At 41.7% G+C, this 22,692-nt stretch overlaps 2 protein-coding genes across 2 annotated transcripts in view; one reads left to right on the plus strand and one right to left on the minus strand.

The window, feature by feature from the left end:
- The window catches only part of dgkb (diacylglycerol kinase, beta), a 71,216-nt gene that overhangs the window by 40,890 nt on the left and 7,634 nt on the right, over positions 1-22,692 (plus strand). The window contains exons 21-23 of the mRNA XM_044034481.1: positions 7,832-7,922; positions 9,124-9,319; positions 22,332-22,452. Coding sequence (XP_043890416.1) covers positions 7,832-7,922; positions 9,124-9,319; positions 22,332-22,452 — 408 coding nt within the window. The remainder of the gene's footprint in view (positions 1-7,831; positions 7,923-9,123; positions 9,320-22,331; positions 22,453-22,692) is intronic.
- On the minus strand, positions 13,531-15,598 carry LOC122774890. Its single transcript, XM_044034482.1, has 4 exons — positions 15,249-15,598; positions 14,293-14,395; positions 13,970-14,198; positions 13,531-13,885 (listed from the first exon to the last, which is right to left on the minus strand). The coding sequence occupies exons 1-4, from the start codon at positions 15,531-15,533 to the stop codon at positions 13,564-13,566; spliced, it is 939 nt and encodes a 312-aa protein (XP_043890417.1). The 5' UTR covers positions 15,534-15,598; the 3' UTR covers positions 13,531-13,563.

Genomic DNA, 22,692 nt, shown 5'->3' on the forward strand with positions numbered 1-22,692 from the left:
AAATTTTTGAACACTGCCCTAAATAGACACGAGTCGTTGAAAGTTTGTGAATTTGGAAAAAAATTCAAGGCCCTTGAAAGTTTTTGAACACTGCCCTAAATAGACATGAGTCATTGAAAGTTTGTGAATTTGGAAAAAAAATTCAAGGCCCTTGAAAGTTTTTGAACACTGCCCTAAATAGACATCCCTTGAACTCACTCTTCCGTTGTTTGCAGTGTGCAGTATTCTCTTACTTTAATCTTCTCTGATGCACATAAACAACTGAAATAGTCTGTGCTTTATGTAAAAATATGTTTTATGCTTGAATTTGATGTATTTTTACATTTAAACATCAGTTTAAACATCTGTCCTTCATCTTTCAAGGTCAAATTGAATGGACAAAATGAACCAAATGTCAAATATTGAACGATGAGGTTTTTACTGTGACAGCAGTGATGACTCCGTATGTTTCACACACAGTAAATCTATACATTTCCTCAGTGTTTGACCTTAAAGAATTTAAATATTTAATCAGCTTTAATTATCAACCGCACAACATTATGTAGCTTTATGTTAATTATGACGTGAGAGGGGGAGGTTTGTTGATGAAATGTGGGGGTCACACTCCTCCTCCTCCCTCCTTCTCTTTCTCCTTCTCTATCCGTCTTCTGTATTTGCACCTCGCGGTGATTACCAGGGTGAAGGTGTGAAGATTTGACGCTCGGCAGATAGATTCATTTACTGTCACTGCCGGACCTGGAGGTGATAATGAGGTCGAGGATTAAAAGCAGACAATCAGTCGGGTCCGTGACGAGGGCTCAGCTCTCCTCCATCTCCTCGTTAAAATACCATACTGTTTTATTTATTTATTTGTTCTCGCTGATCCTTGTAATTACACACTAATCTCTGACTTCACGGGGACGAGGAAACAAGTGTAGAACAGAACGAGAGAGAGAAGGGAAAACTTTGCTTTGACCGCCGCACACTCGGAATCCACAAAAGTTTTGTGCCGTATCAGGTTTTCATCCACACGGAACCCGTGGCTTTTTTTGGAAGATCTAAAAAAAACAAAAAACCATCTCCAAACACCACTCTTGTGTTTTTGTGTATATAACCAATACACAACAAAATCAGGTCCTTGAATTAGAGGGAATTGGTCCTGGAAAGTCTTTGAAAAGTCAAAAAGAATTTGATGTTAGCCAAGTTGTGGGAACCCTGGTCTGTAGCTCTGTAGGTTTTCAGGGACGGACTTTGCCCTAAACCAGGCAAACACTCTCAAGTCTCAGGGCCGCTCTAAGACTTTATGAGGCCCTAAGCTAAATTTGAGCCACCCACAAAACACATTTTATTTAATTATTTACACTTTTGTTTTTATAATAAGGATGAGAATTACATCATATCCTGTCACCTGATCACCAGAAAAAAAGACCGTTAACAATGAGCTTCTTTTCTCCTGAATCATGATTGTAGAGTTTTTACAGCAGCAGCAGCAGCAGCACAGACGCCTCTCAGTGATCAAACACAGCACAGAGAACGAGTGAGGACGCAGGGTTAATGAATGTCACACAGCAGTGACTGAATCATGTGGGGGGAGACACACACACACACACACACACACACACACACCCCCGGCACAGTGGAACGTCCGTGATTTAGGTCTGATGGTTAATTAACCGTGTCATTCTTGACTGGTAATTGGTCACTAAATCACAATTAAAATTGCCAAGTGTGTTATTACGTGATTAGAGGAAGATGGACACTCAAATATCAAGACCTCGTCTTTTTTTTTGTCACACAAGTGTGGAAAGAAAATTGGAAAATGGAATCGTTGGATTGTCCCGTTGTTCTAAAAAAAAAAAACCAAAAAGATGTGCTATTAGTCGAGATTCCAATCAGCAGGTACTCCTGTGAAAATCTGTTTTAAAAAGTTGATAAACACCATTATTATTTCACAGGGTCTATGCAAAATTCAAATATCCAGACTGTAATCATTACATCATCCTGCAGAGGGCGGTGTGAGCAAAGCTTGTTGTTATGCGACGTCGATGCAGAGGCCATCGTTACGAGTTGAAAATGTTCAACACGTTAACGCGAGTCAGTGTTTCGAGAATCCACCAACTTATCAAGCTGGGGTCAACGTCTCCTGGAGCGCTTGGGCGGTTGTTGACTGGTTCAGAGTCTCATAATTGTCCTTGGTTTTGGTCTTTTGCTGGCCTTCAGTGCGGTCTCTGTGCTGGTCTACGAGTGCCAGGCTCCAGGTTCACCCTGCACCTGCACCCTGGACACTTTCAAGACCTTCTAAGAGAAGGAAACAAAAACTCCAGATCCCTTCACATCACGGACATGTTGATTCACACTGGGACACATATCTTTGCTCATGCGTGCTTCTCATCACCGTAACTCCTAGACCATTTGCAATATCTCGAAAATTCAAAACCTCTGGACAGGCGATCTGTCCGGGGTGTGACTCCGCCTTTCACCCTGAGTCAGCTGAGATTGCACTCATTGAACATTTATTAAAGCCATAAAATCCAAATAAATGCAGGTGGAACTGAATGTCGTGATGGATTAAGATCACAGATATCCTCCGCAGTTATTACATATGACGACAGATCCCCAGGTAATCCTAATCCCGTGCGATTAGGGCATAAATGACGTCAATTTCAGCAGCTGTATTTTTACCTGCATGTTTTGGTTTAGTCCATCGCTGCAGCGCCACCGTGATATTTGCTCTGCAAACACACATCTATTCTTGACATCTAACACTGTCAGCCCCCCCCCACACACACACACTCACACACACACACTCACACACACACACACAGGGCTCCGGCTGTGCTGTGTAACCATCCCGGGTTAACCTTTCCTGGAGGCGCAGGGAAGCCCAGGCATGGTGGCGCTCTTTAGCATAATGAGTGAGTTCATCAAAGCTGTGGTGCGTGTGCTGGATGTGGGGCCGAGGGATTCACCTACACACACACACATACACGCCCATATTAATGTGTGTGTTTGCATGTATACGTGTGTGTGTGTGTGTGTGAGAGAGAGTGATTCCTGCCGAGCTGGGAATGAAGGGCCACAGGTGACGGAGCTCTAAATGACTCACACGCACACGCACACACACACACACACACACACACACATATGTGTGGTGGACCTCAGACCTCATTTAAAGATGAAATCGTTTCTGTGACCAAAGTGTCGTCTATAATTAATGATCGCTTGTGTGTAATTTAGAGAGATCTCACCTGTGGCCCTGTGCCCAGCTCAGTGGGAACACGCACACACACACACACACACACACACACACTCTCACACACACACACACACACACACACACACTCCCCTTACCTTAACCATCACAACTGAAAGACAAGTGAATCTTCAAGTTTAAAGACAAATATAATAAGTTATGTAATTTTTTATGATTCTAACCCTTTCATTACAGTGTTACAGTGTCACAAATGATGTGAATTATTTTAAAATATTTACGTCCGTATAAGAAGCTTCAGTTTTGCTGCTCAATTGAGAAAATTGTAACTTCCCTTGTGTTTGTGTGTTTGTGTGTTTGTGTGTTTGTGTTGTCCTTGTGTCGCTCGTTTTCCAGACAGAAATACATTTTTCAAACGGCTGCCGCAACCGTGGTCGTTTCTCAAACTGCCAGCCGCGGTTGCGGCGGCGGCGGCAGCGTCGCTCCAGGCGGCGTCGCGTTAAACAAACCGGTGCATCATCGATGCGGCGCACAAAGAACTTGGTTATGTCAATGTGATATTTATCACCTCTGATCAAGAAGAAATTAGTGTGGAAAATAGAGGTCGTAGATCAGCGAGGGTTAGATGAAGTGTCACAGGATAAAATCAATGCTGCTGCTGCTGCTGCTGCTGTGGCCGCGTTGACTCAGTGTGGCCGCGCCAAGAGAAGAAGAAAAAGAAGGTGCCGCGGGACAGCGACGCTACACTGGAGATTATCGTCTCTCTGACGTCCTGCAACACGGAACGCTGGAGTCTTTGTCTTTTCTTCTTCAAGATGAAAGTGTTTCGGCTGCATTTGTCTTCCTCTGTGACCTGAGGATGCTTTCACTGAAGCAGAATTAAGAAAGCCACGTAAAAAGGATTCATTTTAAACGAGGGATGGAATCAGAGAGATCAAAAATGTCAAATCCGATACAATCCAAAAAGACTGCATGTCCCATGCTTCTTCACTTGTCTTTGAAATGACTCAGCACAAATGAGTCGTTAACAGCTTCATAAATGCTCTACAATGACTGATATCGGTAAAGTTTGTGACATCAGTATCAGACACAAAAAGTAGGATCGTTCCATCCCTGTTTTATTACCTGTTTATTAGAAATAGGGGAGTGATATATTCATGAATGTAAATGGAGTCAAAGACAAAGAAGAATTCAGCAGAAAAATTGAAATGGAATATTTATTTTATTCAAAACTTTCAGAAATTGTTATTTACAGTAGTATTTTTCTTCTGGCTTCTCCTCCACTAGGGGTCGCCACAGCGGCTCGCCAGCTTTTCCAGTGATCTGCATATTTGACACAGCGCCCCCGCGTGACCTTAAATAGTAGGAATTGGTCCTGGAAAGTCTAAGAAAGGTCCTTGAATTTGAAGGAATTGGTCCTGGAAAGTCCTTGATGATTTGATTTTGCTCAGTGATGGAAACAGATCAGATACCGGAAGTGCCGCACAGTAACAGGAAGTCGGACCTTTAGTCATTTCCATATTCAAAAATCAGGTGTTCAGGATGTTTCCTGTTTTTTGTTTGATTTATTTGGTGTCCTCGCGACCACATCGTTTGTATCCTCCCGCCTCCTTTTCTCCACCTGTGTGCTGTGATTTGTTTGTGGAACCAAACGACACCTGAGCGTCTGTGGAAACCCGAGCCTCAGCTGTGAGCATCATCCAGCTCCTCTCGCTGCTGAAGTCATCATTGCAGTGCACTTTGCATTCAGACAATAAAAACACAGCGGAGGAACCTTCTGGTTTTTCTGTGGCTACTTTGTAAATTTGAAACCAGATGTACTGCTGTGTTTTTTTTTGTTTTTTTTAAAAATCGCTAACAGGAAAATAAAAAAAACAAAACGACGTTGTGGAAGGATGCGAGGAGCTTTAAAAACCAAGCGAGCTGACACTTTACGTTCACTTTTATTGCGCTTACCATAAAACCAGGTTCCTCCTAATCTACTTGAGGAGAATCATCGGACTCAGATGGACTTTCCCATCAATCGCAGGACGAGCCGGACTCTGCTGAAGACGCTGCCCACTGTCAGTCAGTGGGGCAGATAACAAACGACAAAAACCCCGCACGGCCAACGAGATTCTCCTAATTCCCTAATGAGCGGGGACATGCGGTGATTTGTGGCCGCGGTTGCTCTTCTCTTGTTAGGTTAAGTGGTGAGAATCGACGTCGTCTCTCTGATCTGCTCGTTAAAGGCGCTCTCAGCTCTTCTGCCGCTGACACATGTGCAGTCGTGGTGGTTTGTTGTGCTGTAAAAATAAAAATATATATCAGAAATCCAGAAGTTTCTCCTCCGTCAGGGCCGTTTGAAGAGAGTTCAGGAGCTCAGGAAGAGTTCAGGAAGAAGATATTATGGACTGTCACCATCTTGATTATAGAGCCAACGTCACAATCTCCACCTACGAAAACAAAAGGTGGAATGGACAATTTAACCACGCCCTCAATTTCTGACTATAGTGTAGAAAGTACAGAGATAATCTGGATTATTCCATTGGGCGGATTAATCAAGATGATATCTGGCATTTTTTTTACCAATCAGCATTATCACTTATTGCAAATTACACCTCACCCCAGTTTATTTTTAATAGTTTTTGTTGACCTCTGGAGTAAAATATTTAGTTTATACATCATTTTGTATTGAAAATACTGTATATAAATACACTATATTGTCTCCTCTGATATCAGCCAATGAAAAATCTACATTGGTCGACTGTAATTGTAATTTCAAAGATATAAACTGGTGTAAAACACTTCTTTAACCACATCAATCTTTATATTTTAAACACATTTAGTAATAAACTTTAATTGGAGCTTGAATTTGTCTAAACAGCTTTGACAAAAGCAACAACAAAGAGTCAAAGGATTCAAAAACGTCCTCATTCTCTCCATTAATCACCAGCCACAGGTTTTGAATACACTTTAACCGCAGCCTTCATTTGTTTGACCTGCGTCGTTGCTTTGTGTTCACCTGTATTTCTGCTCGTCCTCCTCTCCTGATGTGAAGGATGTGTTGTTGTGGTGAAGCCTCTCTCTCTGTCTCTCTCTCTGTCTTTCTGTCTGTCTCTCTGTCTCTGTCTCTCTCTCTCTGTCTCTCTCTCCCTCAGCACGAGTCCTGGTATTGACCGCGCTGCACGATGATGAATCAGCTGCAGATTGAAGCTACCTTGCAAGTCTCCTAATGAAAGCTCATTTATAAACAGGCTAAATGGTCCTGACAAAAGTCCTAATGAGGAAATCAATAATTCAGTGATTGTTACTCTGCTTATACTAATACGTGGCCTCTCTCATGGACATTTTTTACCCTTTGTTCACTTCTTGCGTGTCAGCACTGGTGTAGGTGTTTCTCTTTCTGTCCTCGGAGCCGTCTCATGATAAATGTGTGTGTGTCCGGGGAGATTAAAAGCACATGCTGTTGAGCTTCAGACTGATGAACCTACACGTGTTTAACGTCCTTCAGGTTTACACAACACCTGATAAAACCAACCGAATCAGGCAAAGACGCAGGTAGAACAGCTACCACTGTAAATGCACTCCTTTCAGAGCTTGTTAGTGAAGTGTGTGATGATTATATTGATGGAATCAGATGTTACAGTTGATTTGGAGCTGCATCAGCACAGAGTATCTGCTCGTGTCCATAAGAGAAAGTCATCACACTGTAGACAGATGGTGACTCGCCATTCATCATCACATTTAGCGATGATAGTGTGTAAAGTGTACCATGCCCCGGTGCAGCAGCAGCAGCAGCAGCAGCAACAGCAGCAGAATGAACAGTAGCAGCAGCAGAATGAACAGCAGCAGAATCCAGAATCCTTGCTCCTCTGTTAATTGCAGGTCCAGGTGGATTCACCCTCTCACTCTGACCACCTCATGTTCTCCTCAGATGCCTCCGTCATGCATCATGTTGATTTGCTGTGTGATTAATGAAGCACATTATGCAGTGTTTGGAGATTGATGACTTTAGATTCATAGTTCAGGAGGTTTTTTATGTCGGGGGCAACACAAGCATCATCACACTCCGCTGATCCACCGTATCTGAAGAATCTGCTCCACTGAAGTTAGTGTCATTCTGTCCACTGCTCACCACACAGGAGCTGTTGATCCACTGCTGCCTCCATTGTATGATCAGACATGTTATTTGATCACTTTTGGTGTTTCTAATTATTCACGTGTTAAACTCAGCGGCACAAAGTGACCACACGAGGCAGCAGTTTGGTGTGGGAGAGTGAGTAGTTAACAAGTTGTAAAAAGCTGTAAACATATTCTTAAGAGGCACATTAATAAATGAAGTTTGTAAACCACTCAGTAGAAAAATCACTGATTTTCTTTATGTACTTTGGTGTGAGAGAGTGAGCCATGTTTTAAAAGACGGTAATACACACACACACACCTTGATCATGTGTCAGTACTTCTTAAACCCTGAACTATCCCTTTAAGGACATTAGAAGTTTGTTTTCCGTGTAGTTTAGAAGATCTGAGCCTTTACTCCTTTACAGATTTCATATGTTGACAAAAGACAGAAGAGATGAAGAGAAGTTCAGATTTTACCCCCGATGTTTCTCCTCCTCGTGGTCCCTTCACGGTTCCTGTTGTCTTGTCTTTCTGCAGAACAAAGAATAAGCTGTGGTACTTTGAGTTTGGCACTTCAGAGACCTTTTCTGCCACGTGTAAGAAGCTCCACGACTTTCTGGAGGTGGAGGTAAATGAAACGACATGTTTTCTGTGCGATTCAGACAGAGAAAGACATTTGTTTGTGTATAATCACTGTGTTTTTGTGAATGTCGACGTGTTCCGAGTCCGTGGAGAGCCTCAGTGTAGTTCTCCACATTTGTGTATTTGTCTGGTACGTCCTGGTACTTCATATTCCACTTCAGGTTTTGTGTTTCCTTGTATTGTTTTAGTGCTGAGTTGTACATGCAGGCACCAGTGTTTTCTTCATATAACACTTTCCGTTTGTTTGTTTTGACATGGTACGATATATACTACATAATCCATAAATAAATGAAATGAAATTGATATTAAGTGCAAAACAACATCTTTATCTCACTGTTAGACAAAGACGTTCCATGTTTTTGTTCACATCTGTCCAACGCGTCACTTGACATGTTGGGATAAGAACTGCAGGAGATATCGGTAGAAATGCCAGACAGATATATCACTAAACGATGTAGAAATGTGTTATTGTTCTTACAAAGTTACTTCTGGTCAGGACATTTCACTCACGTGAAGAACTCCTGGGAAGTCCTCATAGGGAAGGACATTAGCCACACCCACTTCAAATGTATGGCTGGTTTAAATTTGCTCTACTTTTCAATGGAAAGCAGTTTTTTATTATAATAGCTTTGTATTATCAGAGAGTGTTTCTGGACCGTTGTTCCAAAAATAGTGCACGTTAGTGTCAGATTCCCGTTCACCCTGACAAAGTGTTGACGTGTGAAGGCGATCAGTGCGTCCTCCCACCTGCGTCTCACTGAAGCACAGTTCAACACACAGGTAATTAGCCCGACATGACCCTCGCTGTGTGTGATACTGAGTGATAATGAACTGAGTGTCTATGCAATTCATCTCAGAGCTTTATTCATGAGATTTACAAATGCACACACTCATGTAGAGCCGGACTGGAGCTGAACACGAACATTTATTTTAATGTTACTCATTAATTGATCAGGTTTTAATTGGCTCTTTGCACTGTATCTACATCAGTTTTTAGTAAATTACTCTGTTTAATTGGACTAATGTTCTTGTCCCAGTGTACAAACAGTAAAGTAGGTGTGGTTTTAGTCTCTGTAAGTGTCCCTAAACAAATGCACCAGTCTGGATTTAGAAAATTGGCTCAAATGTAAATAAATCAGAGATGAATCCACTTTTGTCCCCTTTGTTTCTGCCTCCTTTTCCATAAGTGTGACGGTGTCACTCTGGACCTCAGCAGCATCTCCCTGGAAGGCATCGCCGTCCTGAACATTCCCAGCATGCACGGCGGTTCCAACCTGTGGGGCGAGAGCAAGAAGAGGAGGGGCCACCGACGGGGAGGGAAAAAGGGCCAGGACAAGAGGACGCCACTGCTCGACCCCAAAGAGCTCATGTTTGCTGTTCAAGGTAGCCTCGATGATAGCATGAATCTGAGCTACTGCCATAAAGTTTGTTGATCCCTAAAGTTACTTCATAACGCTAACAGCGTCTCAATGTTTACTCTTAATTAATTCAATTCAATTTTATTTGTATAGCGCCAAATCATAACATACATGATCTCAAGGCTTTGTACATAGACAACATCAAGGAGAGCAGAGAATCCCAACAGTTCACACAATGAGCAAACACTAGGCATCAGTGGAGAGAAAAAACTCCCTCCTAACAGAAGAAGAAATCTCTGACAGAACCAGGCTCAGAGATGTGCGGTCATCTGCCTCGACCGGTCGGGGTGAAAGGAAAATGGGGCACAGAGGAGAGGTGGGGGACAGAAAGGGGGGAGAGAAAAGACAAGAGGGAGATGAGGTAGAGACAGAAGAGAGAGAGAGAGACCAGGAGCAGAAACACAACAAGTCAATGATATCGTCTTTTAATTATAGCACAATAATAATGGTGATGATATGTATGATATGGATAGCCTCCCAAACTGTCATTGGAAGTTGGTTCCACAGGAGAGGAGGAGCCTGGTAACTGAAGGCTCTGCCTCCCATTCTGCTCTTACAGACTCTGGGAACCTGTATTTTGTGACCTAAGTGGTCTGTTAGGGTGATAAGGTAAGACTAGGTCTTTCAGGTATGAAGGGGCCTGACCATCAAGTGCTACGCATTAGCATGCTACAGTCTCAACTCAGACTTTTTCATAGCCTAAAGCCTTTTTAATATATATATAAGACAGACAAGGAAAACCCAATTATTGTCTTAGTCTGACTAAATGTATACATGCAGGAGTAATCGGACTATGAGTTGCATTATCCAGATATGTTGTTCTGTCTAAGACTAGCTCAGTTTTAGTCAGACTAACGTGTTTACATGACATGACAAACTAATTGGACTTTTAACATGTACGTAAATTTTGTAAATGACTAGTTCTTACAAACTGGACTTTAAGTTAACAAGACATGGTGGTCATCTAGTAGATTATCAACATCAAATGAGTGATCAACATCAGTTTTAAAGATTTCTTAGGTCTGATATGGAGGTATTATGGAGTGATTATTATGGAGTCTGTAAATTAAGCAGGTGTGACGGTGCGAGCGTCTCCGCTCCCTAAAGCCCGTCGTGTCCTTGCTCCCGTCAAAAAGATCAAAGACTAAACTTTGAGCAAAACTTCTCTCGGGGCGCATGAATATTTCAGCGACGACAAGGTGAATCAGAGCGTCGCAGGGTTTGTTTGCAAAGACGAGGCGAGGCTAACGGGAGCAGACTCTGATGGTGGTGTCGTCCAAAAACCACTCAGCAGGGAGAGACCGTCAGAGAGGATGGGTGAGCGAATGAAGACGAGGATGTCAGCTGCTCTCCAAATAAAAAATACTTTAAATACTACTATTTCAAATAGTAGTATTTAAAGTACGATAAAGCATATAGTCTATTTGTTTTATCGTAAAACTCAGATTAATTCAGTTTTTCTGGTGTTTTAACATCCAAACGTTCTCTTTGCAGCTCGTGTCAAAGGTCAATAAAACTTTATTCAACTTGAAAAATATTAATCAGTGTTTCCTAACCCTGGAAATGATGATGTTCTCAAATGTCTTAATCCGTATTCAAGAAACTGAAAAATCCAAATCGCACTTGATTAATTTAGTGATTGTTGCAGCACTCATTTACTCACAAACATGGAGTAAACATCTCTTAAATCGTGGCCAGTTTTTTCCCCTCATTTTAAAGGTGACATCGAATGCTTGTATCTCACATATATGTTAGTTATGGAGGTCTACTTACATATATTAACTTGTTTTCATGATTAAAAACCTTCTAATCGCTGCAAACGAGCCGATCAAAATATCTCCTCACTGACGCTCTCGTCAGCCGCGCTGTTTCAGACCAAAACCACACCCCCAGAACGTGGACTGTGTTGTGATTGGCCAGCCAACGAGAGCTTTCCCACTGTCCTGTGATTGGCTAGGTACCTGGAAGTGACGTATTTAGCACGTCAGTTCTCAGATACGCAGCTCCCCCTCTGGCACGATGGATGCTCTGCTCGTCATTATCAAAACATTGTTAAATGGCTGTGTCACGACCCCGCGCCGTAATCCCTTACACATTTTACCCGGAGTCTGACCCAGAGACAGAAGATACTGTCGCAAGTGAAACACCTCCACAACAAAGACTGCTGCAGGACGCCTCAGAATGGTAATATGTTTTCTCTGTGTATATTTCCAATACAGTATGAGGGAGACACTGGTTGAGGCTTGATAACCCGCCCCTCCCCCCACCATTTTTTCTCAGTATAAGCTTCAGCAGTACCTGTACATGTCTTTTTGTTTTCTATTTAGAATTTATCACTTACTGTTTGGTGAAACGCTAATTTTAACATTTTGTGTAGATATATGGTGGGACTGTAATGAAAGTAGTTTTGTTCCCCTGTACGTAATATGAGTAACTGATGAATAGAACTCTTGAATCTATGAAATGTGTTACTGTACTTTTCATACACAATACTGTATCTCTGGAAGGTGCACTTGTGGGAACTGCATGAACGTCTGCTGTAAAGAAACACTTAAGGTATTATTTTGCCCATAAACAATAACTAAATTAGTGTTGTAAAAAAATGGATTAGTAAATGTTAGTTTAGATTTTTTTTAAAGCAATGTAGTACAAATTTGACTATTTTCAATCCTGTAATTAGACCAGTGCACTACAATGTAGCTCCATTTTCTCTAATCCTGTTTGTAACTGATTGTACTTACCTTTTTACAGTAATAATCCATCACTTTTGAGTGATCCAGCTATTTTCACCTAATTACTCTATGCCATTACTGTAACAGTATTGTTCTGCCCCTTTTTAGGTTATCCGAAGAATGAATGAGCTTCCGGACACACCAACATGCATGACCTACCATCCAGGCCTGGAGCCTAACTGTTTGAACCCATACACACTGCAGAACATGAACAACATCTACCGGGCAGACTATGGGCCTTTGCGGGGAAGAACAATACACGAGTATGTATGTAACATACAAATAAGAGGCATGTTTAAATCATAACACACATAAGTGATAAAAGAATTGTGTCTTTGAAATGTTTAATAAATACTTTTTACACAAAATGTGCTCAGTGCAAGAGCAGCATTTAATTTTTACATTTCTATCTACTTTTCAGTCGCTACCGGCATTTAGCATACCGCAGCTTTGTCAGCTGGTGCTGGGGATATTTGGGACGACGTGTACGAGTTGTCATCCCGTCGTGTGTTGTGTGCCGGATACGCCAGGAGTTTCCTGATCTGGCTGGACAATATGTTGGCTTCCGCCCACCCCTTGACTGAAGTGGGTCACGTGTGAGGCAATGACTTCCTCCTTTAAGGGCCTGTCATACTGGGCTGACAGGGTCTCTGGGATGGCGATCTTCCTCATGTCCTCTGCGAAAGACTCTGGGTCCTCCATCACCTCCTCGAACACCAGCCTCATCAATTCAGCCACATAGTCTTTAAAATGTAACAGAGAACCATGACATTACATTCAGACAGTAATTTCTTTACTGTGTCATTACATTTTCAGCTATTTCAATTTAAATGTGTTATTTGCTGTGTTAGGTGTTAATTTAAGTTAATAAGAAAGGGAAAAAAAGCCAAAAGAAATGTCAGTATTTGTCTGTTTTTGTATAACGCTTTATTCAATGTAAATAAAAATTTTTAGTGACTTACTGTACGTGGGGTCTGTTTTGACCGGCTTCGCGGTGGGTTCTCCCTTCTTGGCCTTCGGATACGACACTCTGTAGACAGCTTGGCCTAAAGCGGTTGTTGCCTGCTCACGGCTGGAATTTTCGTTGTGATGCATGGATGCAAGGTACAACCTATGTAAATATAAAGATTCCGATCAATGAGACAGAGTGCCCTGAAGTAAACAGAACAATATGAATTCATTTCTTGAAAAAAAACTAGTGATTGATTTTTTTATGTTTACAATTGGTATTTATGATTTTGATGGTGGTCTGATTTTTTTCATTACCTGGTGAATCTGCACGCATGTCTCCTGCAACTTGAACTTTCCCCCCCGGTTTCAATGTGGAGAAAAGGACCTGCTGGTCACTCTTCCACTTGTGGACGATTGCAGGTTCCAGGTATTTCCTTGCATGTTTCCGGAAGGTGTCATAATGAGTAATCTGGAGCTGCAAGGCGTAGCTAACATAACAATAATACAAACAGTGTTTAGTAATTGTCTATTGGTTGAAAGTGTCATATGATTTTGACAAAAACATTAATAGTATTACCTTTTCCAGCTGGATGAAGGATGCACCAGTGAAATATGTAGCAGCAGATAACTGTACATTGCCAACTGGGGTGTTATTCATCATGGGCTGACTTTGCCACTTCCTGGAGTAGTTGCATTTTGGACACGTTTGATGAAATGCAACATACGTGCCCTTCTGTTGCTGCTGCACTTCGCATTTTCTCTTGCACACTGGACATGTGTCAAAAAGCTCCCTCAGGCAGGACTCAAATACAATGTATTTTTTATCCATGTATACAGCACTTTCAGTCCTACAAATGTAACAAGACAAAAAGCATTTAGCCTCACTTCTTTGATCTGAAGTGACAAGCCTAGTGAACTTGTACAGTACTTACGACATTGTTGAATCGTGTGTTGTTAGGGATCCGCCAGGAGTAAAGGTTGAGTCATTTGGGTCGCCTTGTGACTCTGGTGAGGTGAATCCCTCTTCCTCCTCTGACTCAACACGTGCTCTTTTTTGTGGTCCAAACCCTGGCCCCTTTATAGGTGTGGATGAAAACATGTACTCAGGCAGTGTGGTTTGTGTGCCAGCAGTCTCATGTGACAACACTGGTGTCTGGGTCCCTATGGAGTAGATACAATGTGTGAACATTTCATGCTCTTTACTAATTTGGTTCTTATGAAATTTTCAACTTACTTACTACTTACTTCTACTTACTTTGGCTGTGCACGTGTGTTTTCAAGGTCCCAATTGACATTTGAGTGGCACATGTTCTCACACTTGGAGCTTCTGTTTGTGTGCCTGTGTGGATAAAACGATCCTGGTATGGAAAATAGTAAAGGTTAAAACAATAATACAGATCATGCTAAAAAGACTAGATTCTACTTCATTACCTTTCCTGAAACTGCCCCAATTCGACTATAACTTTTTCCCTACTTTAACATAAACACACGTTTCCTACACCGCATGAATAACGTTGTGTTTACAAGTGAGAGAGACACATGCACGCAATTGAAACGAGCGAACACGGTCCCAAACTTCTACAGCGATTAGTCTGCTTAGCTCTTTGCTCCCCGGATAGTCACCCACAATATAGCCTTATTTACCGGCATGGAGAGACACATACACGCAATTGAAACGAGCGAACACGGTCCCAAACTTCTACAGCGATTAGCCTGCTTAGCTCTTCGCTCCCCGGATAGTCACCCACAATATAGCCTTATTTACCGACATGGAGAGACACATACATGCAATTGGAACGAGCGAACACGGTCCCAAACTGCTTAGCCTGCTTAATAGTCACCCGCCTTAGCATGGAGACACATTTGAAACGAGCGAACACGGTCCCAAACTTCTACAGCGATTAGTCTGCTTAGCTCTTTGCTCCCCGGATAGTCACCCACAATAAAGCCTTATTTACCGGCATGGAGAGACACATACATGCAATTGGAACGAGCGAACACGGTCCCAAACTTCTACAGCGATTAGCCTGCTTAGCTCTTTGCTCCCCGGATAGTCACCCACAATACAGCCGTGTTTACCGGCATAGGAGAGACACATACACACAATTGAAACACGAGCGAACGCGTGTAGCTTAGCAAGTAGCCGGCTATCGCTAATGCTAAACGGCAGAACGAGCACACAAAGACAGTATTACTGTTTGAAATACTTACTTGTGCTGCAGGTAATCCAGCATGTATTGTAGGCACTGCTCCTTCTTTGAGGCGAAGTGTGGTGCTGTGCCCTGCTTTGTATTGCGCGAAGTTTGTGTAACAATCCTCTGTGAAGTGGTTGCCACATACATGGAGAATTTTGGGAAATGTAGCAGGGGCATTCCCATCAAAAATGAACAATATCCACTGAGCTTTTGTTTGCTCGTTGGTGGGGAGCTTGTGGAGCGTCTTTCCTTGTTTACTACAACACAGAACAGAGCAAACTGATCTTTTTTTCGAAGACATGTTCTCAACCGATATGCTCAGCAGCTACAACGAGAGTAGTTCTTCTTCTGCGGTTGAATTTACGCAACCGGATGTGCCCGGAGTAGTGCCTGCACCAGGAGGAGCTACGGTGGTGAGAGGAGTGGTGAGGATTTCTGATGACATCATCAGCTTCGGGAAGTGCAGATCCGCTTGGCAGAGCCCAGAGCAACAATGCAACACTATTTTCTCAGCAGTGGCTGAACTGTTTGTTCTGAAACTTTAGGGTTTCATAAACGAGGTAATGACGCAGATACACACACAAACGCAGCGTTAATTGGAGCTTCCGGTCTATGTGGCCTTTAAGGAACTTTTCACTCTGAAAGTAGCTGTAGATTCACAAGTTTGTATTCCAGCCAAGCAAAATGTGCTGAATCCTTCTCCACTACTTGAGCATTTTCAAATGTGACCACAGACACAAACGGACTTTGCCACCGATTTTCAATGTTTTAGTCCTGAGAAAAAAGCACAGACGAGATGAGAGAGGAGATTCCGGGGGATTTGGGAAACTCTCACAGAAGCTCACAGCGTGATTTAACGTGACTTCAGAACATAAACAAGCAACACAAAAAAAATGACGTTAAAATCACGTCTGTTAATCCCTCCCTAAAATCCAAAGACACCCACAATTGTTGGGAAAGACCAAAATCTGACCAATTATCCTCTAGTGTGGGGCGGGGCTTAAGCCCATTGATTTGGGTTTAAGAATATTTAAGAATATTCCTAACGTGGCTGTTTTTTTGTGCTCTATCAGGAAGTAAAAAAAAAGGAAATATTTAACATACTCATTGGTCTCAGCTGCTCTTTGTGTTTAGTGCTAATTAGCAAAAGCCAGCATGTCCATATGTCCTCTGAAGGTTAGGCATATGGACATCAATATGTTAAATACTGCACGTCCAAATGCCAAAGATCACTTCAGAGGCATCAGTGTGTTTTTAGATTAAAGAGAAACAAGTGAAATGAATCCTCCACAAACAAACTCCAGCTCTAACTTTGCCTCGTCTTCGTCTTTGTCGGGTTTTTTGTGTACGTTTTCTTCTCGATCGCGGTTCAGGTGATGTACACTCAGTATGTTTGTGGGTTTCCTGCAGTGATGTGGTGATTGTACTCGGGGATGGAGTGGATGTTACAATCAGTGTCGGGATTGAAACATGACGAGTCAGTGAGGCTCTCCAGACGCTGATCCCTTCTGAGACTTCACTGCTCAGAGAACATGACTGCTGGAAAAACTGCAGTCAACAACTCTCTCTCGCTCTCTCTCTCTGTGTCTCTCTCCCTCTCTCTATCACTCTCTCTCTCTCTCGCTCGCTCTCTCTCTCTCACTCTCTGTCCTCATGATATGATATGATTCAGTTTTTTGTTTCCTTTGGATTGAGAGTGTTTTTTTGCTGTTTTTAAAGCTCTATAGAGTCTGTAGCAGCGATTAAAATAAATGTAATTTCATTATGGATAAGATGTAAAAACAAGATATTATGTATGACAGCAGGGACAGAAGTGTCAGACAGATCAATTCAAACACAGTTAAAGTGTATAGTTCAAATTATTTGATGTGACAGAACCAGCCAACAAAAAATATGGAAATAGATTTTAGTTACTTAACAAAAGACTTTTCTTTTCTCACCTGTAGACAAACTTTCCCAAACCACTCACTCTCCTACACCAAAGCCCATAGAGAAAATCAGCGTTTTTACTGCACTACAATCACAAAATAATACATTTTAACTTACTCGTAGAGGTTGGAGTACATCAACAACTCCGTAAAATCACTTAGTGAGTGTTTCTTTTCTTCCTTTTTCCACTCTTAAAAGGCTGTGAAACAGCAAAATAAAGGGACAAATATATTATTATTATATACTATTATATTATAACAGGTGTAGATGTTTTATGGTGAGTCTTTTGTTAAGTGGCTAAAATTGTTTTTTTTTGTTCCTGAACCATCCCCTTTTTTTGGGGTAGTTTTCTGTTAGCAAGGCTGTGGAGATGAGTGAAGACGTCTCTGGAGTCTGTGATGAGTTATGTTGGAGGAATTTATTGAAGACAGCTCAGTACTGACTGAGGAGAACAGAGCACAGCTGGACGCTACCTCAGATTCTGAAGGTAAAACATTCAAAGAACCAACACAGAAGAGCTTCCTGCTGCAGACGACTTTGAGTAGAGAGCGTAGTTTCCCGTGTCTAATCGTCTGTGTTTAGACATCGAGTGTGAAAGTAAGTTTAACTTTAAGTTGGATTTATGAATAATAACAGTATGCAATCAGAGAAATACAATTAATGTTTGTTAGAACACAAAAGACGACGTCTTTGTTGACATGAGATAATGTGTGTGTGTGTGTGTATATGTGTGTGTGTCCTTGTTGGAAGTGCCCTCAAGGTGAGTGGCTGAACTTGTCAGAGCACGAGAATGGCATATTTAGAGGCAAACACATTAGGCCAGAGGGGGCACCGCCGAGCGTGACGTGTGGATCAAGCTGTTGGCAGGGATTATTCTGTGTGTCTGTGTCTCTGTCTCTGCATGTGTGTGTGTGTGTGTGTGTGTGTGTGTGGCTGGAACATTAAAAAAAAGAAAAAAAACACCTGACCTTTCGGGTGCTGTTAAATCGTCCCGCTGGTGACGCCAGGAGACAAGCCCCTCAGGTGGAAGGGACTGGCTGTGGAGTGAATTATTTAGACTGGGCCTGAGGTTTCAGGGGTGGGGGTGTGTTGATATGTGGGTGGAGGAGGTTGATTCCTGGGACTGATGCCCCATGACAAGCCCTGTGAAGCCTTCACTGGACCATCGGCCTCCACACAGTCCTCTTTACCTTCAGCTGCTTCTCCCTCTCTCTTATTCCTGCTCTCTCCGCTGTCGCTCCACATGTGTCAGCACAGACACGGACCTCAACAGCCAGGCGTTCTTAGACGACGACCAAAGATGTTGTTTCTAATCTCACGCAGCTGAGATGAAAGTTTTGTGGACATCTCACATCACATTCTCTCTCTGAGAGGACAGTTACATGCAAATCTAGATTCACATGCTACGATAGAATTTAATCTAGTTTGATGTGGCCATTCATTTTTGATCACACATCTGAAAGAGCAGCACTGAACCAGGAGCAAAGAAGCTAAAAGGCTAGCTGCTAGTTCCTGTAACGTGAAAAGGCTAGCTGCTTGTTGCTAAAATGCTAAGAAACTAGCTGCAGGTTGCTAATGAGCTAAGCAACTAGCTACTTATTAGTTCCTGGTTGATTATAACTATCTGTTAGTTTTTAAGAAGGTAAGAAACTAACTGCTTGTTAATTTAAAGCTAATAGGCCAGCTACTTGTTTGTATGATGTTAAGAAAGTGCTGCTAGTAGCTTTGAATCTAAGCTGCTAGTTTGTCCTGCTAGCGTGACTCTTGGCAAAGATGGCGGACACCGTTTACATTCTGAGAATGAGGTCTCGTCCCCCTACGAGTGGGTCTAAAAAGTGCGGAATTAGCATTGCAGTTTCAAGCCTCAGACCAAGTGTGACTGATGAGCACGTAACACAAAAAAGAATGAAGATATTTCTCAACTCTGGTTGTTTTCAATTTTTTCAAAAATACTACCCCATTCTAATAATACAAAGCTAAATGCTAATTAGTATAGAAGTATTCCTTTTAGTAGATAAGATACTAGTGACTATGCTACGAAAGTGCTGCTGGTTGCTAAAAAGTGAATTTCTGGTAGCTAATAACTAGCTGTTAGTTGTTAAGAAGCTAAGACACTACAAGTTGCTAAGAAGCAAGCTGCCTATTGCTAAGAAGCTAAAAAGAAAGTAGCTGCTAGTTGCCTTGAAGCTAAGCACCTAGTTGCTGTTAGTTGTTAAGAAGCAAGCTGATCATTGCTAAGAAACTAGCCACTAGTTGATGCTAAGACAGTGCTACTGGTTGCTTAAAAGCTAAGAAACTAGCTGCTGGTTGCGAAGGAACCAACTGGCAGTTCCTTTAAAGCTAATAAGCTAAGAAACTACCTACAAGTTGTCAAGAAGTTGAAAAACAAAACTACCTGCTGATCATTAAATAAGATGCTAAGAAAGTGCTGCTGGTGTTGAGAAGCTAGTTCCTGGTTGCTAACAACTAGCTGTTAGGTGTTAATAAGCTAAGAAGCTACCTACACGTTGCTAAAAAGTGACTTGCTGTTAATTGCTAAGAAGGATGAGGACGTCTCTCTCGCACCTCACTGTCTGTGTTTGTGTTTATCACCAATATCAAGTATTGTTTTCATCGTTCCAGCGAGGAACATCATTTCCATTGTTAAGTGGCAGGTGTTTCACTTCACATTTTGCCGCCAGCTGCTTATCTGGTGTTAATAATTCAACTTCCTTCTGCTGTAAATCGTTCAGTGACGCACTTTTTCCTCCAGTTTATCTTAGGACAGTAACTCTGATGACTGTTTTTTATTTGGCAGTCTATTTCTGGTTTTATTATTATTGTCGTTATTGGCTATTTCATTTACTCCTACGAGAAATAATAGCTATTCATTCAGAAGACAAATGGAAATTCACCAGCGAATCATTTCTAGAATGAAGTCTGACTTTGACTGACTGAGGTCTGCATTGAAATTATGTGTCTGCATTATTTTAATATTGGTGAAAATAGGTACTGAGAATGCTTATTTCTTGTGATTATTTCTAGATTGTGTTGATAACCTCCTGACGTCAAGTCGCCAATCATTTTCCATCACAACATTTTATCGTCTCAGGTTTTGATGAAAACACCACCATGTGTGACCTGTTTTTCTGGCTCTATGCTAAGCTAAGCTAATAGACGCCCTTTCTTCATACTAATAAAACAAGGTACACACTAGTTACCACTGTTCACACAGCAAATTTGAATATTTCTATTAATAATATTTTTTATTGCTTCTTAACAATTAGCAGCTGGTTTCTTAACAACAAGTAGCTAGTTTTGTAGCTTCTTAGCAAATAGCAGCTAGTTCCTCAGTTTCTTTACAGTTAGCAGCTGTTTCCTTTGGTTCTTAGCCACTAGTAGCTACCTTCTTAAGATGACAAACTCGCTGCTCGTTGCTCAGAAGCTAGCAGTGAGTGAGTACCAGCATAGCAGCTTCATTTAACTGATCTATAACTGCATAAAAAAAGCAACTGAATGGTTCATAAAACATTTATATTGATGTTGTTTAGCGTGTCTGTTCATCTTTCACTTATAACAGATTATTGATTCCTCAATGAAATCCCCTTCATCTGTAAATGCTTTCATGTGTTTCGCGTATCGATAACTTTTACCTTATTTATATCATTATAATCATCTTTAAATATTCTCCACAATGTTCCATTATATGAGTCATTAGTATTTTTATTTGTTTTAGACTCAAACACGTTGATATTCTGTTTGTCATCCAGCTGCCGTTAATTCCACTGAATCTTTGCAGCTCCAGGCAACAAGGAAGCCTTATCGCCGTGGCGACGCTGTCCATCATGTGTGTCAGAGCGGCTCTGTGTGAGCTTGTGTTTGCATGAACGTGTGAAGGAAAGGAGGGTGAGGGTGAACGAGGTCTGCTGTGTATGTACACACACACACACACACACACACACACAATATGACCCTGAGCAACACCGCACTCACAGCCCAGCACTGTGACACACACAGACGCGTGTCCATCACCATGGTGACAGCTGGACACCACAGCCTCGGCGGAGACGACAACACATCACGACCACAGCAACATTAGCCACGACACTCCTTCAGGAAACCACACACACACACACACACGTGACGGCGACAACGAGCTAAAGTTGCTCCCGCAGGCACCGAGCGCCCAAATCTGGATCTAACTTTCAATTAGAGAGTCAGTGTGTGTGTGTGTGTTTGTGTGTGTGTGTGTGTGTGTGTGTGTGTGTGTGTGTGTGTTAACGACAGAGAGGCAGCAGCTTCTTAATCTGTGGAGGGGCGAGTCGATGGAGAGTCAGAGGCTGAAACAGATGGGCCCTGCGTGACTCTGGGCCTCCAGCAGGGACAAAATCAATGCTCATGGCTGCAAAACCACAAGAGAAATTAATAATTATATTATCACAAAATTGCCTTTGTCGTGTTTGCCGCTGCAATTTAATTAATAGCTGTTTAGTTTGTAGCTTGTTTTTCCTGCCCCTTTTTTCTGTCATGATTAAGATGCAGAACATTCACTTTCTTCTTTTCTTATTCACTTTACGACGACATTTTTCATTGTGTACCTTTTGATTTTTGATTAGTGACCTTTAGGAGCAACTGTGAACATACGTGTTGCATTTATTACCTCACACATGAATGTTGTGTTTTCACAAAGCTAGGAAAAAAGTAGATAAATGAATATACATAAAAGTATAAAGTATAGAAGTCAAATAGAAACAATACAAATACAATATTTTCTTTTAAAGAAACAGTAAAAGGTAGAAACTTAACACACAAAAAAGGAGAATATTGTAGATAAAAACTCTTTTTGTAGAGGCTAAACGAAACAAAATAAATATATTTTCACAGTAAATTTCACAGAGTTTAAGTCAAAGTCAGATCAGGATCAAATCAACTCCAATCAAGTCTTGAAGTTAATCTAATTTGGTGACATTTTTGATTTGAATTGGAATTTACTTGCAGAAAAATGACCTTTTTACAAGTGATAGTGACATCAAATCAACTTTAAATTTGTAAAATTACAGCATACTTTATCTCAAGGAACTTCAGGAAGGTGATTTATAGCTGATGTATATACATTTAAAAGACATTTAGGTTTTATGATGGAAAACAAATGTTAAGTGGGTGTTTTTGTGTCATTTTTGTTGTTTTTTAGACCTGTCTGACCAGCTGCTGGAGGTGGTCGGGCTGGAAGGAGCCATGGAGATGGGTCAGATCTACACCGGCCTGAAGAGCGCAGGAAGACGACTGGCCCAGTGTTCCTCTGTCATCATCAGGTCAGCAAAAAAACACTCATGCTCGTCCCTGAATCCAGACTTCCTCTGGACTTCCTCTGGATTCTGCTGATGTTGTGGTCGAGTCGTCGTCGGCAGAGTCGGAAACTCTCCTGCACCAAAGTACATAGAGAAAATCACTGATTTTAAATCACAGCACACAAGAAGGCGTTGATCCACTGCTGCCTCCATCAGTAAATTCAAATGAATTTGAATTCTGGCGTTCAGATTTATCTCAGTGGC

The sequence above is a fragment of the Solea senegalensis genome, linkage group LG9 (genome assembly GCF_019176455.1).
Source record: "Solea senegalensis isolate Sse05_10M linkage group LG9, IFAPA_SoseM_1, whole genome shotgun sequence".
Classification (NCBI taxonomy): domain Eukaryota; kingdom Metazoa; phylum Chordata; class Actinopteri; order Pleuronectiformes; family Soleidae; genus Solea; species Solea senegalensis.

Coding starts and splice junctions, on each gene's coding strand:
- LOC122774890 (XM_044034482.1), bottom strand. CDS start 15,533: ATGTCTTCGAAAAAAAGATCAGTTTGCTCTGTTCTGTGTTGTAGTAAA. Junction 14,199..14,292: donor AACACACGTGCACAGCCAAA/GTAAGTAGAAGT, acceptor TCTACTCCATAG/GGACCCAGACACCAGTGTTG. Junction 13,886..13,969: donor ACACACGATTCAACAATGTC/GTAAGTACTGTA, acceptor TTACATTTGTAG/GACTGAAAGTGCTGTATACA.